Raw genomic sequence first — 16,742 nt, forward strand, 5'->3', positions numbered from 1 at the left:
ACACTTCAGAGTGGCAGGGACCCTTCGCTATGCTTTGCAAGTGTAGACATTTTGTGGTCTTCTTGGCAAGTTCCGAGGTATTTTCCTGGCTGCATCCACTACTTCTGGCATTCCCATGTGGGGCACCAGGAGTATATTGTGGGTCAGCGGTTTTAGTTTATTTAATAAAAATATCATATGCGTATCAGAACAATTTGGATGAGAGCAGGTCATTCCGGACCATACAGAAGACTATTTTTTAGTCACCTAAAATTTCAAAAGTTAATCAAGAGATTTATTACCTTCTGCAGTATTGGGTAACTTATTCCACGTGACAAATTTCTGTGTGAAGAAAGACTTTATTAAACTGTGGCGATCAACTTTGTACCCTTGTCCTCTAACAGACGCCCAGACTGTTATGTTGAGCTCTTTTCTCATCTTCTAAAGCACTTTGAGCTACATCATTTGTATGAAAACTTGCTATAGAAATAAATGTTGTTTTGTAAGTCGCTTTGGATAAAAGGATTTGCTAAGCAAATAAATGTTGATGTTTGTGTGAAATGGCTCATTTTAGACGATCAGCGGTTATCCCACCTACTAAGACCTCTCCTCATTTTAAACATTTTAAATTCAAACCCTTCAGCTCCTTTTGTCAATCCTCTTTTTTTTCTTATCCTGCAGTCCTGAATCAGCCGACTTGCTCTTCTAAGGACTCTCTCGAGCTCTGCTATATCTCTGTTTGTAGTATGGCAACCAAACCTGCACACTGTGAAACGACATAAGTGCACACATATGATTATGTGTCGTTTTTAACATCCAAAATATTTTTTTGTACTCTTTCATTCCATATTCCATAACCATCAAAGCAATCTTAAGGGAAACTTGATTAGTCCGTTCAGTTGCCCTTTGACTCTCACCCAACATTCATCAGCTAAGCCATAAAAATGGCCAAGAATGGGTAGCAAATATGAAAAAAGAAAAAAAAACAAAACTATATAATCAAAATTCCCAACCATAACCTCGAGGGAAGTAAACGTGTCCATGTTATTAATTTAAAGTGAAGCATAACTCCCTGCCTTTTCTCCTTTAAGAATATTTCCATGCATATATTAAAACAAGAGCAATCTTTTGTTATTTTTTTTTACCTCTTTTGAATGAAAAAAGCAAACAAACACAAGATTAATAAGTTTGGCACTTCAAAAACAAGATCTGCAGCTAATTCTATGGCCTGAATACCATTAACCCCCCCCCACCACCACCACCCACCCCCTACACACCATTCCCAGAAAAAAAGTAAAGGCTAGAATGAAAATCCTTGGCACCAAGAATGCTAGTCTATCCAAATGATAGGCTCGCCTTTACCGTGTATTTTTGGGCCCAATTAACTCAAATCTGGAAAAAAAAAACAGTCTGTGATAGACAGGTAGCTGCTGAAACTGAAAAAAAGAGAATAAAATGAATAAAAAACAATGCACAAGATTAAAAACGAAAAGCTAAAACACCAAAGAATGTGGGGGCAATTAGAATTAGATAAGGGTTTCCTGCTGCAGTCCCTAACAAGCCTTTACCTAGAAGGAGACAAAGCGGGTGATACCAAATGCATCTCTTCAATATTATTATTATTTTTTTTTACAAAATTCTTGTTTTTTATCTTGTTTTTTGGCAAACATGCACAAGTCAAAACCTTTGTCAAACACTAGCACAATGTTTTTTTTTTGTTTGTTTGTTTAGATCCCTTATATATATTTTTTTTTCAAAAATATTTCTTTCATCTGGTCTGGCCTCAAAAACATAATGGATACAGGGGTCGGGGGGGTGGGGAGTGATACGTATAACCAGGGAGAAAGAAAAAAATTAAAATTTATATGGCCAAAAAAAACCAAAAAAAACCAAAACGGAAAATCAAAAAAAGAAGTTCCAGAAAAAGCAGAAAAGATCTGCTTTGGTCTGCAGATAAAAAAGGCGGTCCTGTACATATCCTCCAGAATACGAAACAAAGGGTCTCTGAAGTCGGAGTCTAGTGGCTATACCCTGGTCGTGGAGTGCGGGTGCGGGAGGGTGTTATTATGCCCAGTGGCAGGGTAAGTATTAAACGCATGGAGAGGCTGCATGCCAGTGATAGTGCTTGGTATCATGGTGATTGTGTTGGGAGTCATTAGAGGCACGTCATCAGGTGCTCTACGCAGTGCCAGCGTATAATCCGGGGGGCAGGCAGGTCGTAGGATCTCGTGGGGCCGCAGAGGCTCCAAGTCGTGGGTCTCGTGCTCCGAGTGCTTGATCTGCAGGGACATGATCTCTTCCTCCTGGCTGTGGGCGAGATCGTTGGCCGGGTTCCTCTGGGGGCTTAGGCGCCGCCGCAGTTCGTGCCTCTTATCCCGCTTGTAGTAGAGGGCAGCGAAGGCCAGGATGTTGAGGAAGAGCAGCGAGGCGCCCACAGCCACTGTCACGCTGAGCTCTGTGGAGTAATCTCGAGTGTCCCCGGGGAACTGCAGGTAGGGAGGACGGTCCGGCCTATCGTCGTCATCGTTGGGCAGCGTTGGGTAGGGGTGTCGGCTGGAGCTGGGGCCTTTAATCCATGTCGGCCTGGTGCCCGTTGGAATGCGTGGGGTGGTGGAGGTGTAAGTGCCATCATTGAGGTTATGAAGGTGTGGGACCAGCTCTAGCCAGAAGGCCACCTTGTTGGCACGATAGTTATCTCGCACCCTGGGCTTCAGCCCAATATGGAGATACTGTTTGTCCTTGGAGTTAAACTTTGTCCAGATGACCTCCTCGAAACGGTTTGGCTTGGTGTGGATGAACTTGGTGTCCTGAGGCACAGGGAGGTTGGGATCCCTATGGGAGGAAAAGACAAATGCTGATGAGATCAGGTATTAGAAAACTACATTGTACCAAACATCAGAGATGCAGAACAACTGAAGGAAAGGGAATTGGGAAAGACAAGAAAGAGCCAATGGTGCCAGGTAGATGGCAAGACAAGAGAAGGCGTGGAATAAATACAATGAACAACAGATAAACAGACAAACAGTGGCACAGGGCCTTTCTATCATGAATAACGTGTCCAGATATACTGCATATGATGTATGTCTCATTGTTAAAGGAGAAAGAACAAATCAGCAAACAGACAAATATGGAGCGTGTGTCAAGATAGAGTATGAGGGTCCATACCTTGTTGTATCTGTGTAACATTCTCAAACCTGCTTATTTCAATTCAGAGTTGGGGGTCAAGAGTCTATGCAAGCAGCAAATAAGTGTCAGACCATCACAGGGCCCGATTCAGGTCACATTGCCAGTCCATTTCATGGAATGTTAGAAAAAGTGAGGCAAGAGCAGACCATTCAGCCCAAAACAGCTCACCAATCCTACCCACTTAACTCCTCCATAATTACATCAAGTTGAGTTTTGAAAGTCCATAGGGCCCAACTGTCCATCACACTACTTTATCACTTCCTCTATGTACCTATGGTTCTCTGTGTGAAGAAATACTTTCCAACATTTGCATTCTTAAGTTTCTAACTATGCCCCTGTGTTCTTGTTGAACTCATTTTAAACTAACAGCCTGGACCCACTGTACTAATTTCTTTTATACTTTGAGAAACCTCAGTCACACCACAGAACACCAATTTAGATCTTCTAGCTGATGTAAAACACGCAAGTCCATTTTTTTCTTCTCTTTGCCACACTCCTATATATCTGAGACTGGAGAAGCATATGGGCAGCAGTTGTCGTCTGCAGTTTCATCCAGTGTAGCTTGGAACTCCTTTAATGTTCTTCCCTGACTCGTTGTCTTCTTGCACCAGTTTTTGTAGATTGGCTGCTCTAGGTAGATTTCAGCTCCGTCATACTCTTTTCAATTCATCCTGATTGATTTAACTGGATATTCAGTGACTTGAACATTTTCTTGTCTCCAAACCCCCTGACTTGTGCTTTTCAATTCCCATTTCATGGAGTTGCTTGGACTGTTCTTTTGACTTCATCATGTAAGTTAGTTTACCGTACTGACTGCTCACAAGTCATCCCATCCACATTCAGGTGCATTGATGCTCCAATCAACTGAAACCCCAGATAGGTGGTCTCCATTGAACTAATTCTGGAACTTCTAAAACTAATTGGCTACACTGGTGATGATTTAGGGATGCCAAAATAAAAGGGGTAGGGGATACTCATGAAATCAGGTCTTTTGTATTTTATTTTTGTAATTAATTTAGACCACTTTGCAGAGAACTGTTTTCACTTTGACATTAAAGAGTCCTTTTCTGTTGATCAGTGTCAAAAAACAAATTAAATGCACTGTAATTTAATGTTGTTTAAGAATAAATTTCCCAGAGGATGAATACTTCCTATAATACTGTATGTACCAAGATATATGCACTAGAGTCACATCTATATAATGAAGAAAGCCTCCCAGAGTACAGCATTAGGGTTTAAAAATGTACTAAAGGGAGAATTCAGCAAATATGTACTACCAGTAACGGCGTACTGCACGATAACGTGCAGTGAATACACTTGACTTGAGCATTCCTAGTTTTCCTTCTCTTTCTCTGCACATTTAGAATTCATTTGCTCAGAGTTTGATGTGCTTGCTGCTTCCTGAGCAGCTCTTCTTTTCTCCACCCTAGCAGCCTGCTGCTTCTCTTCTTTCGTTGGCATCTTTTTGCGTTAAAACTGATTAAGTTAGTTTTTGTGTTGGAATTACTTAGTACGTTTTCTTTAATTTTTCACTTCAATCTGTCTCAAGAATGACTAAAGATATGAAGAGGTAGGGGAAGTGACCGCGAAGGGTGGTAGGGAATGAGAACGACGTACATACGCATGCGCCGCACGGCCGCCCTGCTGCGCGCTGCTGGGAGTTGATTCTACAATAAAATAAAATAAAAATAAATAGAGAAATAATAATCATCACCCCAAAAACGGATAGTAGACGTCACATAGTATATGTGTATCAAATTTCAGGTCAATAGGTGAAACGGTTTGCGAGCTACAGGTGATTTAAAATCCTAGACAGACAAACGAACAGCCACGGTAGCGTATTATATATAAAGATATGAGAAACACCCTGTTGGCATTAAAAAAAAAACATAATTTTCAATTTGGTTTAATTTTTGTCATGTAATGGTCCTAGGGTGACCCTGTTTTATCATTTAGACTCTTTGTTATATATACCATAACAGAAGGGCCCAAATCCCATCCTCATCACCAATTGAATTGCTATGGCCATACACTACAAAGCATCTCTGGTCAAAGATTTGAATTGTGGTGGACTGCTGATGGTGAGACGCAAACTCAGGATGTCTGCCTCAGAAGTGGTCTCGATACAGCATGAGCTAATAGGAGAGCACATCAGTCTGCCACTCTGAGACCACCTCTGCACATTGTGATTGAAACACTATCTGGTGACGTCAACTAATCTCTCTAGTTTGTTAGTCCCCATCTTTCTGTGCAGCTTCATTCTTGAAATTTCCCACAATGCAAATCCCATCCTCATCGCCAAGTGAATTGTAATGAACTCACACCGTGAACAATCTCAGTTCAAAGATTTGCATTGTGGTGAACTGCCGATGGTGAACTGCAAACAAGCAACATCTACCTCAGGAGAGGTCTACTTGCAGCAAGAGCTGATAGGAAAGCTCATCAGACTGCTGCTCTGAGACCACCTCTGCACACTGTGATTGGAACACTTTCTGGTGACTTCAGCTAATCTCTCTCTTTGTTAATCTCCATCTTTCTGTGCAGCTTCATTCTTGAATTTCCCACAATGCAAATCCCATCCTTATCACCAAGTGAATTGCCATGTACTCACACCATGAAGCATCTCAGTTCAAGGATTTGCATTGTGGTGAATTGCTGATAGTGAGCCACAAACTTGTGATGTCTGGCTCAGAAACTGTCTACCTGCAGCATGAGCTAATAGGAGAGCTCATCAGTCTGCTGCTCTGAGACCACCTCTGCACAATGTGATTGGAACACTTTCTGATGACTTCAGCTAATCTCTCTCTCTGTTAGTCTCCATGCAGCTTCATTCTTGAATTTCCAACAATGCAAATCCAATCCTCATTGCCAAGTGAATTGCCATGGACTCACACGATGAAGCATCTAAGTTCAGATATTTGCATTGTGTTGAACTGCTGTTGGTCATCTGCAAACCTGTGATGTCTGGCTTAGTAAGAGGTCTACTTGCAGGTTGAGCTGATAGGAGAGCTTATCAGTGTGCCGTTCTGAGACCACCTCTGCACACTACGACCAGAGCGCTTCCTGGTGACATCAGCTAATCTCCCTCTCTCTGTCAGCCCCTGTCTTTCTGTGCAGTTTCACTGTTGAAATTTCCCACAATGCAAATCCCATCCTCATCGCCAAGTGAATTGCCATGGGCTCACACCATGAAGCATATCAGTTTGAGTGCTCAACTCCCAAACTTGTGATGTCTGGCTCAGAAGTGGTCTCCTTGCTGCATGAACTAATAGGAGAACTCATTAGTCTGCCACTCTGAGACCCTCTCTGAACGCTGCGGGCGGAGCGCGTCCTTGTGACATCAGCAAATCTCTCTCTCTATCAGTCCCCGTATTTCTGCATAGTTTCACCGCTACAGTTCATAATAAGACTTGCTTTTTAAAACAAAAGACTACCAGCACTCAGCAAGCCATCTACCAAGCAAAGGGCAAAAGAGCCTTTGTAGGTGTTTGCAACAACTTTTAGGAACCTCAGAAAATAAACACAAATTTTAAACACAACGCATGTCTTGTCCCTGATTTTATTGTGGAAAACTGTTCTGCATGCTAGCAAAAAAAAAATCAAATAAACAAATGTATTAAACCATTGATAAGGCTGCTTGAATCCAGCGGTGGGCTAGGGGCCTTGCCATCCACAGTCCTAAATACATGGTGTCACGATACTCAGTGTCACTACTGTCTGGTGTGACAGATAGGGGGCGCTGTCGACCCCTAAACCCTCAGACAACACGTTGAGACAACAGATAAAAGTCCAAAGATGAATTTATTATAATAATACTGTGCACAAAGCACCTCCATCTCCAATACACTCTCAATTATAATCAATAATAACAACCACACTAATCAATAACAATTCCTCCACTCCCAGCAGCTCCGTTCCACTCCCTCCCAACTCGGCTCAGTCTACCTGGGTTTCCCATCATCCTTTTAAAGTCCCTGACCCAGAAGTGCTTCTGTCCCTCAGTCCATGTGATTTCATAGCACTTCCGGGTCAGATGAAAAACTCCTTTTTTTCTTCAGCCCGGAAGTACTTTTCTTCTTCCGTCCTCGTGACGAGGTAGTACTTTCGGGCTATATGGAAAATATAAATCCCCGTGCCTCCCCGCAGCGTCCCGTGGGGGCCCCCATGGTATCCAGCTATGAAGTAAAACTCCAATGTCCATGATGCCCTGCGGGAATTCGGGGCCCCTCCATGTTGCAGGGAGGACTCCATCTAGAGGTGTGGGGGTATTGGCCGGGATAAACTGCCGGCCATGTATCACACTGGCTAAATTCTTCTAAACAGTGATGTGGTGGGCATTTTTTGTTGTTTTGAACAGAGCTACTGTAATACTAATTGTAGGTAAAAATAAAGCATGAAATACATTTCAAGTCAGTAGCCCTATTTGTGGGCCCAGACTTCTTCTTTTTCACTCTGATAATGAACAGAGTAGCTATTGTGGGCTGCATCAGGAGTGGGCAGGAGGAGGAGTAAAGGAACCTCATCAAGGACTTTGTTAAATGGTGTGACTCAAACCACCTACACCAGAACACCAGCAAAACCAAGGAGCTGGTGGTAGATTTTAGGAGGACCAGGCCCCTCATAGACCCCGTGATCATCAGAGGTGACTGTGTGCAGAGGGTACAGACCTATAAATACCTGGGAGTGCAGCTGGATGATAAACTGGACTTGACTGCCAATACTGATTCTCTGTGCAAGAGAGAACAGAGCCGGCTATACTTCCTTAGAAGACTGGCGTTCTTCAACATCTGCAATAAGATGCTGCAGATGTTCTATCAGACGGTTGTTGCGAGTGCCCTCTTCTACGCAGTGGTGAGCAGCATAAAGAAGAAGGGCTGCATCACGCCTGGACAAACTGGTGAGGAAGGCAGGCTCTATTGTAGTCACGGAGCTGGACAGTTTGACATCTGTGGCAGAGCGACGGGCGCTGAGCAGGCTCCTGTCAATCATGGAGAATCCACTACATCCATTAAACAGTGTCATCTCCAGACAGAAGAACAGCTTCAGCAACAGACTGCTGTCACTGTCCTACTCCACTGACAGACTGAGGAGATCATTTCCTCCCCCAAACTATGCGACTCTTCAATTCCACCCGGGGGGGTAAACGTTAACATTATTCAAAGTTATTGTCTGGTTTTACCTGCATTTTTAATTCTCTTTAATATTGTTTTTTGTATCAGTATGCTGCTTCTGGAGTATGTGAATTTCCCCTTGGGATTAATAAAGTATCTATCTATCTATCTATCTATCTATCTATCTATCTATCTATCTATCTATCTATCTATCTATCTATCTATCTATCTATCTATCTATCTATCTATCTATCTATCTATCTATCTATCTATCTATCTATCTATCTATCTTCATCCATCCATCCATTTTCCAACCCGCTGAATCCGAACACAGGGTCACGGGGGTCTGCTGGAGCCAATCCCAGCCAACACAGGGCACAAGGCAGGAACCAATCCCAGGCACCGCAGGACACACACAAACACACCCACACACCAAGCACACACTAGGGCCAATTTAGAATTGCCAATCCACCTAACCTGCATGTCTTTGGACTGTGGGAGGAAACTGGAGCGCCTGGAGGAAACCCACGCAGACACGGGGAGAACATGCAAACTCCACACAGGGAGGACCCGGGAAGCGAACCCAGGTCCCCATGTCTCCCAACTGCGAGGCAGCAGCGCTACCCACTGTGCCACCCTCTATCTATCTTATGTATGTCAATTTAGATGGTAGATTTGTTCACTTTGGACAAATTATTCAAAAAGAGGATTTGACATGCCATCTCACAATATTGGCTAATACCAATATACAATAGTTTATAATAACTTTTAAATTATTTTTTAGCCATCATTAACAATAACACTCAGATTGCTGGGCCACTTCTAAGCTTATCCAAGAAGGAAACTGAAGGATGCAGCATCTAAAAATAAAAAGGAGCATCAAATGGCAGGCAAGACCAGAAAACTGAGACATACATAGCAGAGAAGTAAGAGGGAGAACAATAGAGGGGACATGAAAGAGGAGCAGGAGGAAAGGTGGGCTGCATGAAGAAGTACTGCAGCAGGCTGCCCACTTCCAAAGCTTACCAGAGGAGACATGAAAGCCAGCAGAACCTGCCTGCTCCCTCATTCGCTCACCGGCTGGCTGGCCGACTTTTTCTCCACCAAGCAGATAGGCTGTTTATTTTTTAATAAGAGTGACTTGACACTTGACACAGAATATGAGATTGGATGAGAAAGGCCGCGTGTTTCATGGTTTCCTTCCTGCGCCTTAACCGGGCTGCTGGCTGCATGCCGTCTGGCTTTTCAATGAGATTTCCAGGCCCCCACCATCCCGTCCTGTCAGCGTGGATTAACCTCCACTGACAAGCAGCCTGCTTTCCTTCTCCACTCTTTCTGTTTACCTGAACTCCACATTTAATTGTCTCTAATTATATTTCTAATTTCACCCTCCCTCGGCAGGTGTGCGGAATCTTTCATTTGTCCCTCAGGTACGCGCTCATCTTCCTCCTGAGGTGCCCATTCAAGTGAAACCCCTTCATTCATTTTCAGGTCTTCACCTGCGCAGCTAATTTTTGAATAAGCTGAGAGGATTGAGCGCTGCTTTTCCCTTGGCATCAATGCTGCCAGGAAGTGGCTTAAACACGTAAGCTCAGGCGCATACCTAACAGTGTCCACTGCTGGCTTTTCCTTGCTTCATTTAGGCAAGAGTGATCAAAAACATCATGGCTCCTGAAAAAACAAGCTGGCAAAAAACATCTCCATTTGAGGATCCCTGGAGTCTCCTCCTCATCATTACTGCTGTGTAAGCTCTGCGCTGCAAATCGATGTCTAGCGGACTCTGTTGTCTTTCTTGCAGTGCCTATAAAAAGTCTTCACCCCTTGGAAGTTTTCACATTTGATTGTTACACAACTCTAACGCACAGAGGATTTAATTTGGTTTATAATGTTTCCTTGGGTAATTCTTTAGGTAAGAATTAAGGAGGAGGATGAGATAGATAGAAAATGAGAAATAAGACCAAGATACCTTTGATTTGTGTTTTATGCTTGTTTGTTTATTGTCCTGTATATTATTTCCCATCTTTGATGATGCCCATGTAATGAATTAATTGTATTATTGTGTTTATTGCAGGATGTGGTCTTTTGTTACATTTAAACCACAAAGAAAGTAAAGTTTGATTTGTGTATACTTTCTGAACTTTGTTCATAATACAGGGTGGCAAAGGGAAATGGGAAATTTTGGAACTTGGTGTTGGCGATCCTGGGGCATTGGCAGTTGTTTGGGACCAACACAACCTCGCTTAGGACCCCTTGCCATTAGTTATAATGGAGCAGTGGAGTGGGACGCAACAAGCGTTTGCTGTGAAAGCCCTGGTGATAGTGTGACTGCTGCACAAAGGAAAATTCGGAGTCATTACCAGATAGGACCTCATGATCGTGTCCCGTCTGCTCATGTGATTACAACATGGGTGTGTGATTTTGAAGAAGCGGGTTCAGCCTAAAAAGAGAAGTCCCCAGGTGGTGTTCGAACAGCCCGCACACCAGAGAATATTGAGGCTGTTCAAGCTGCCATCGTGAGGAGCCTTCGCCGTTACAGTGTAAAGAATACTACACGGGTTGAAGTTCCACCCTTACAAATTGCAGATTGTGCAGGAACTCAAACCCAATGACCACGTGTTGCATCAACAGTTTTGTGAACAATTGTTGGCTTAAGTAAATGAGAATGACAATTTCATTAACAACTTCTGGATGTCGGACAAAGCCCCTTTTCACCTTAACGGATATGTTAACAAACGGAATTTCCATTACTGGGCACAGGAAAATGCTTTTGAGCTTCACCAGTGTCTATTACATAGCACCAAGGTTACGGTATGGTGTGCTGTTCATCGCCTGGCGTCATAGGCCCTTACTTTTTTGAAAATGAGTAGGGCATTGCAACCATTGCAGAATTTTCGATCAGTGTGTTGCTATGTTTGAAACATTTTTTTGTGCGGAGGATGCAAAACTTCGTAAATCTGAATATCGAAAAGGTGGTTTCAACAGGATGGAGCCACATTGCATACTGTTCAACTATTGTTTGGAAGGTGTGTAATTTCATGCAACGGTGACATTCCATGGCCTCCGAGATCCCTAGGTTTCACTGTTTCTGATTTTTTTCTTTGGGGACATCTTAATAGTCAAGTGTACCTCACACGTCCTGCAACCATTACTGAACTAAAAAGGAGGATTGAAGAGGAAATTGCTGGCATTCCTCCTGACATGTTACGTCGAGGAATGCAGAATTTCCACAATAGGCTGTCAGAATGTGTGCGGAGAAATGGACCTTCATGATGTTTTCTTCAAAACATAAAATGAATATTGAATGAAAATTGATTACCATCATTAATTGCATTCCCTGTGCAATACATTTTTATCATTAGATGTATTTTGTAATGTGTTTATTCATGCATTGAACGTCAATTGAAAATTTCCTGTTTCCTTGCCCCACCCCGCATCTCTTTACAGTTCTGGAGTCTTTTCAAGAATGGTGAATCAGTGCAAAATCCAGCAAATTTAAAGCAGGATCCACAGAAATCAGCCTCATTCTGTTTCAAAAATCCTCAGTTTTGCCCAATTATTATTTCTAAGACAGGTAAAGCCAGAATTACACAATCAGTGAGGCCAATGATACAGATAAATTCCACATTTTCCTTTCTGGGTTGGCTCACGCTTTGTTGCTTTCAGAAACAAAGGTTTAATAAAAATTTAGCTCTGGAGCAACCAGTACCCTGAAACTAACCTGCAAATGTCAGTTTTAGCATAGCACAGGATCTAATCACAGCACAAAATGTCTAAAATGTCCTGCATGAAATGGTGAGCCTGGCTTCATTATTTAAGAAGCATAAAAAGCCAACAAAATGTAAAGCCTTTTCCTGAATGACCCGTAGACATTGAAGCAGAACTTCTTTACCAAAAATTGCCCAAACAAAGGTTGCTCAGACCTTAACAAGATATTCTGTCATGTCCACAGAACTGTCCACAGAACATCAGGGAACTTAATATATCTTATCAATCTTCTACAACTTGACATGTTCAGTGTAACACATCGTGGATTTCAATTGAGTTTGATGCAAATCTCATAAATTGTCTGTTATGTTCTCACTAACTGCAGCTGTCTGTCGAACATTGCAGATGTTGCACATATTGGCAAACTGAAGATATGCAAGGCAATCTCAAAATGTCACCTAACATTGAAGAGACACCTGCACTCATAGGTTGCTTTCCCAAGATAGAAATAAGTAAACCCCATTAAAGAGGAATTCCACAGTCTCACAGGAAGGGCAATCACATTGAAACATGTGCAGCATTTCTGGGCAGCAGTTACTGGTTATGGACTTGCAGGTAGAACATGCTGCCCAGTCCGTCACCATTAAAAGAAATGCCTCCTGAGACTCACCACTTCCTTGTATACCTATACCTAAAATCTTATTCCTGTGTTTTCATTTTTGGAGCTCTGTAATGGAATGAGGCTGAAAGACTGGCTCAGGTATGGTCTCTGAAATGTTCTGGAAATTCTTCACCCCCTTGGAAGTTTTCATATTGGATTATTACACAACACTAGATCACAGTGGATTTATTTTGGCTTTTTTGACACTAATCAACAGAAACTGACTCTTTAATGTCAAAGTGAAAACATGTCTCTGCAAGGTGGTCTAAATGAATTACAAACATAAAAGATTAAATATTCACCCGTATTAATTTGACATTCCTTAATCCTCAATGGTGCTGCCAATTGGCTTTAGAAGTCTCAGAATTAGTTAAATGAAGACCACCTGTCTGAGGTTTCAATAGTTTGTAGTGTAAACACAGTTCTGCCCATATGGTTGCACTTTCAAGTTTCAGACCCTCATAGTCTATTCAAACCTAACAGTTTTCATTCCTACGTGTAAAACTTTACGTTTATTTACAGTACATGAAATTTCTTCTGCCACACATCTTCCCAAGCCTGTATGCTGTCCAAGTCCCTCTGTAATGATTCAACAAATCTGAGATTATCTGCCAGTCCACCTATCTTGGTATCATCTGCAAAACCAGCTTGTTACTGTATATACTCATGTGTAAGTCGGATCTTGAAACCCGAAAAATCGATCATAAAATCAGACCCCGACTTATACACCCGTTGAAAAATGTGACACAAATTTTTTTTACATCTTCTTGCCTCCTCCAATCTCATATCAGTTTCTCAGACGCATCGAATTTTCTTGCAGCAGCACAGTTACCAATTTATTTTGCTACTTCAACGACGTTTAATTTAAAACCACCTTCATATTTTCTTCTGATCTAACACTCCATCATAGATAAAGGATGCTCTTACGATAAAGGTGTATGAGGGCGTGAGATACAAAAACCACAAAACAGTGCAAACGTTGCTTCGGAATAGTTCGGTTATTACCGTGTGGTCACGTAGGCCCAATACATAGAAAAAAAAGGCAGTGTGCTCAGTGGTCACTCTCTCTGGTGGGCGTTAGCATATCATAATCTTTTGGACCAATAGCGTGAGTTCTCTGCACTCAACTTATATGAGCGACACTATAAAATACCAGAAATTATACGATAAAATCAAGTCCCAGCTTATCAGTGGGAGATCTTATCCGTGAGTATATATTTTATTTAAATTTTTATCCAGATGGTTTATATATGCAGTTGAGGCCAAATGTTTACATCCACCTTAGCTAAAGACTCTCAGACTCCATATTTCACAAGTCCACACATGTAATGTTACCAGATATTCCTTGCGTTAAGTTAATTAGGTTGTCTGCTTTATTTCCATAAGCGGTAATATCCAAACAATAGCTAAGAGTTATATCAGTTTAGATTTTCAGCAGGTTTCCTTACACTTTGCTGGGATTTGGTGGTATTTCCTTTGAATTGCTTAACTATAATCTGATGGCTTGACATCAGTTGGTCCTAAGGATGCTACTGTGATTCATTTCTTACCGCTAGTGGATTCCTTCTCAGTGACAGTGTATCAGTTGATCCCATGATAGTAGTACACCATACTTCTGGGACTATGAAGTACGATCGCCTGTTAGGGGATGTGCCCCCAAAAACGCACCTTACCTGAAGGCTAGAGCTATAATCAAGACAGCAGAGCAGGTGTTCTCACTCTGTTATTCCATTAAACTTAGCCAAAGTAACTAAGTGGGACACATTGCATTATAGCAAATGAGTTCAGGCAGCACTTAGATGTCAGCATCATCACTCCATCATAATGAGCAAATTCAGCTTTGGGGGTATGCTTAGCATCGTTGTCCTGTTTTAACATTCCAGCTGATGTCTTGAGGTGTTGTTTCAGACTTTCTAGACAATCCTCCTTCCTCATGATGCCATTTACTTTCTGAAGTACTCCAGTCCCTTTACTCCCCAACAATATGATTCTGCCACCCCTATTCTTCACAGTTGGGATTGTGTTCTTCGTCTTAAAAGCCTCACTATTTTTCCTCCATACATAGCTGTGATCAATTTTTGTTTCATCTGACCGCAAAATTATCCTCCAAGTCCACTTCAAACTTCAGAATGTCTTGGAGTATGGGTTTCTTCCTTGCATTGACGCTCATTCGGACCAAGGTGATAAAGGGTTCTTTTAATGGTAGATGCAGTTACTTTAGGACCTGATGCTCCCAACTCCTTTACCGGTTCCTATGTTGTCTTGGAGTTCAGTCAAATGTTTTTCAACAAAGTTAGTTCATCTCTTGGAGTTAATTTGTGCCGCCTTCGTCACTGATGCTATGTCTGTGTGGTGCCTAGATATTTGTTTTTGTACAGAAGCTCATGGTACCTTCATCTGTTTGGACATTGCTCCCAAGAACAAGCCGGATTTGTGGAAGTCCACAATTAGTTTTTTTGTGGTTTCTTTTGAGGTCTAGGCTCAGTTGTTTGGATTTTCCCAAAGAAAACAAGACATTAGCTTTAAACGAAGGCCCCTTAAATAGAGCCACAGATGTACCCCAATGAGCTCAATTAAGTCAACTGGCGAATTAGAGGATGCTAAGAGTCATGACATTAATTATTGGAATCGAACAAACATTCAGCTTGATGTAGGTAAACTTTTGACCAACTGAAAATCTGATAAAGCCAATAAAGGCTCAGATACTGTAAATCTGTCTCTTAACTATCATTTTGACATTAGCACTAATGGAAACAGAGAAGATACCCTAATTGACATGACATATGCAGAGTTGGGAAACATTGAGCCTGAAAGTCTTTAGGATAGAAACTTTTGGCATGAACTGTATATTAAAGAAAGTGGAAGCCCCAGCAATGAACCCTAAGGGACACTCCTTTTACTTTATCTACAGTTTTTCATGGTTGCTTTGATTATTTGATCAGGCCAGCAGTCTATGTAGTCACAGCTAGATTTTTGCACAGGAGTGAAAGGAAGCATTTCTCATTGTAGACTTGATGTTAGTTTGGAAGAATTAAGTGGATAGGACCAGCAAGCTTTGGTGGGCTGAATGGTCTGCTCTCGTCCAGATTGTTCTGATGTTCTACATGGTATGAAGCTTTGCACAACATTTCACATGGTAGTCATTCAATAATACACCCTGAATGGTCCGCAGGTTCTAACACACAATCCCAATACACTGCCTGTGATTACAAAGGATTCACTGCTCCTCTCTGCTGCATCACATACGTCCCTTTATGTAGATGACGATGGCTTCAGTTTTGGACAAGACAACAAAGCATGGCAGGAATGTTATGAGGCAAAGGGCAACAATGCAGGTACAGACAGAAAAGTGTAAACATCATAAGGCATATCAGTACTTGTCCTGTAGCATTCATCCCAAGAGTAGGGCCATACATGTGTGACAGACATTGTTCCTTCCTCGACGAACTCTACAGGCCACTACCGGTTTCCAAAGAGGAACAGATTGCATGTTACATGTAATCATATGGGACAATGTTTCTTCCTTGATGAACTGGGATATTGTTCCTTACTTGACGAGCTCTAAAGACCACTACAGATTGCATGTTTTTAATGTAGTTGTATATGATAATGTCCCATTTCATCATTCATTTTCACTGTTGGAATGTTTTAGGGTTCGTGCACACTTGACTGTGGAATTCGTTCTCCATTACATTTACATTTATTTATTTGGTCTGACGGCTTTATCCCAGGTGACAAACAACATTTATGATACTATATTACTCCACATTACCCACTCCTCTGCTCTGTGCCCATGTATGGGACAGAGACACATTTTCTTTTGAATTCCCCCTCTGCTCCTCAGTCTAAAATTACAAATCAAACAATTCAGATGTGATTAAGGTGCACATTGTAGAGTTTCATTAAAGGGGATTTGCTTATGTTTCCATCACATCATGTAGAAATGGCACATACTTTTTCTACACAGTCTCCTCATTTCAGAGCTCCATAGTGTTTGGTGACACAGAAATGGCAGGTCTATTAAAGCCATCATATTTAGGACTTTGTTGCATATCCCTTTCATACATTGACTGCTTAAAGTCTGCGATTCATAAACATCA

At 41.8% G+C, this 16,742-nt stretch overlaps 1 protein-coding gene across 1 annotated transcript in view; it reads right to left on the minus strand.

The window, feature by feature from the left end:
- Positions 1–1,242: 1,242 nt before the first annotated feature.
- nlgn2a (neuroligin 2a) overlaps positions 1,243–16,742 on the minus strand; it is a 606,345-nt gene continuing 590,845 nt past the window's right edge. The window contains exon 9 of the mRNA XM_028798443.2: positions 1,243–2,811. Within this exon, the coding sequence (XP_028654276.1) occupies positions 2,004–2,811 (808 nt within the window). The 3' untranslated portion in view covers positions 1,243–2,003. The remainder of the gene's footprint in view (positions 2,812–16,742) is intronic.

Source organism: Erpetoichthys calabaricus, chromosome 3 (genome assembly GCF_900747795.2).
Source record: "Erpetoichthys calabaricus chromosome 3, fErpCal1.3, whole genome shotgun sequence".
NCBI lineage: Eukaryota > Metazoa > Chordata > Cladistia > Polypteriformes > Polypteridae > Erpetoichthys > Erpetoichthys calabaricus.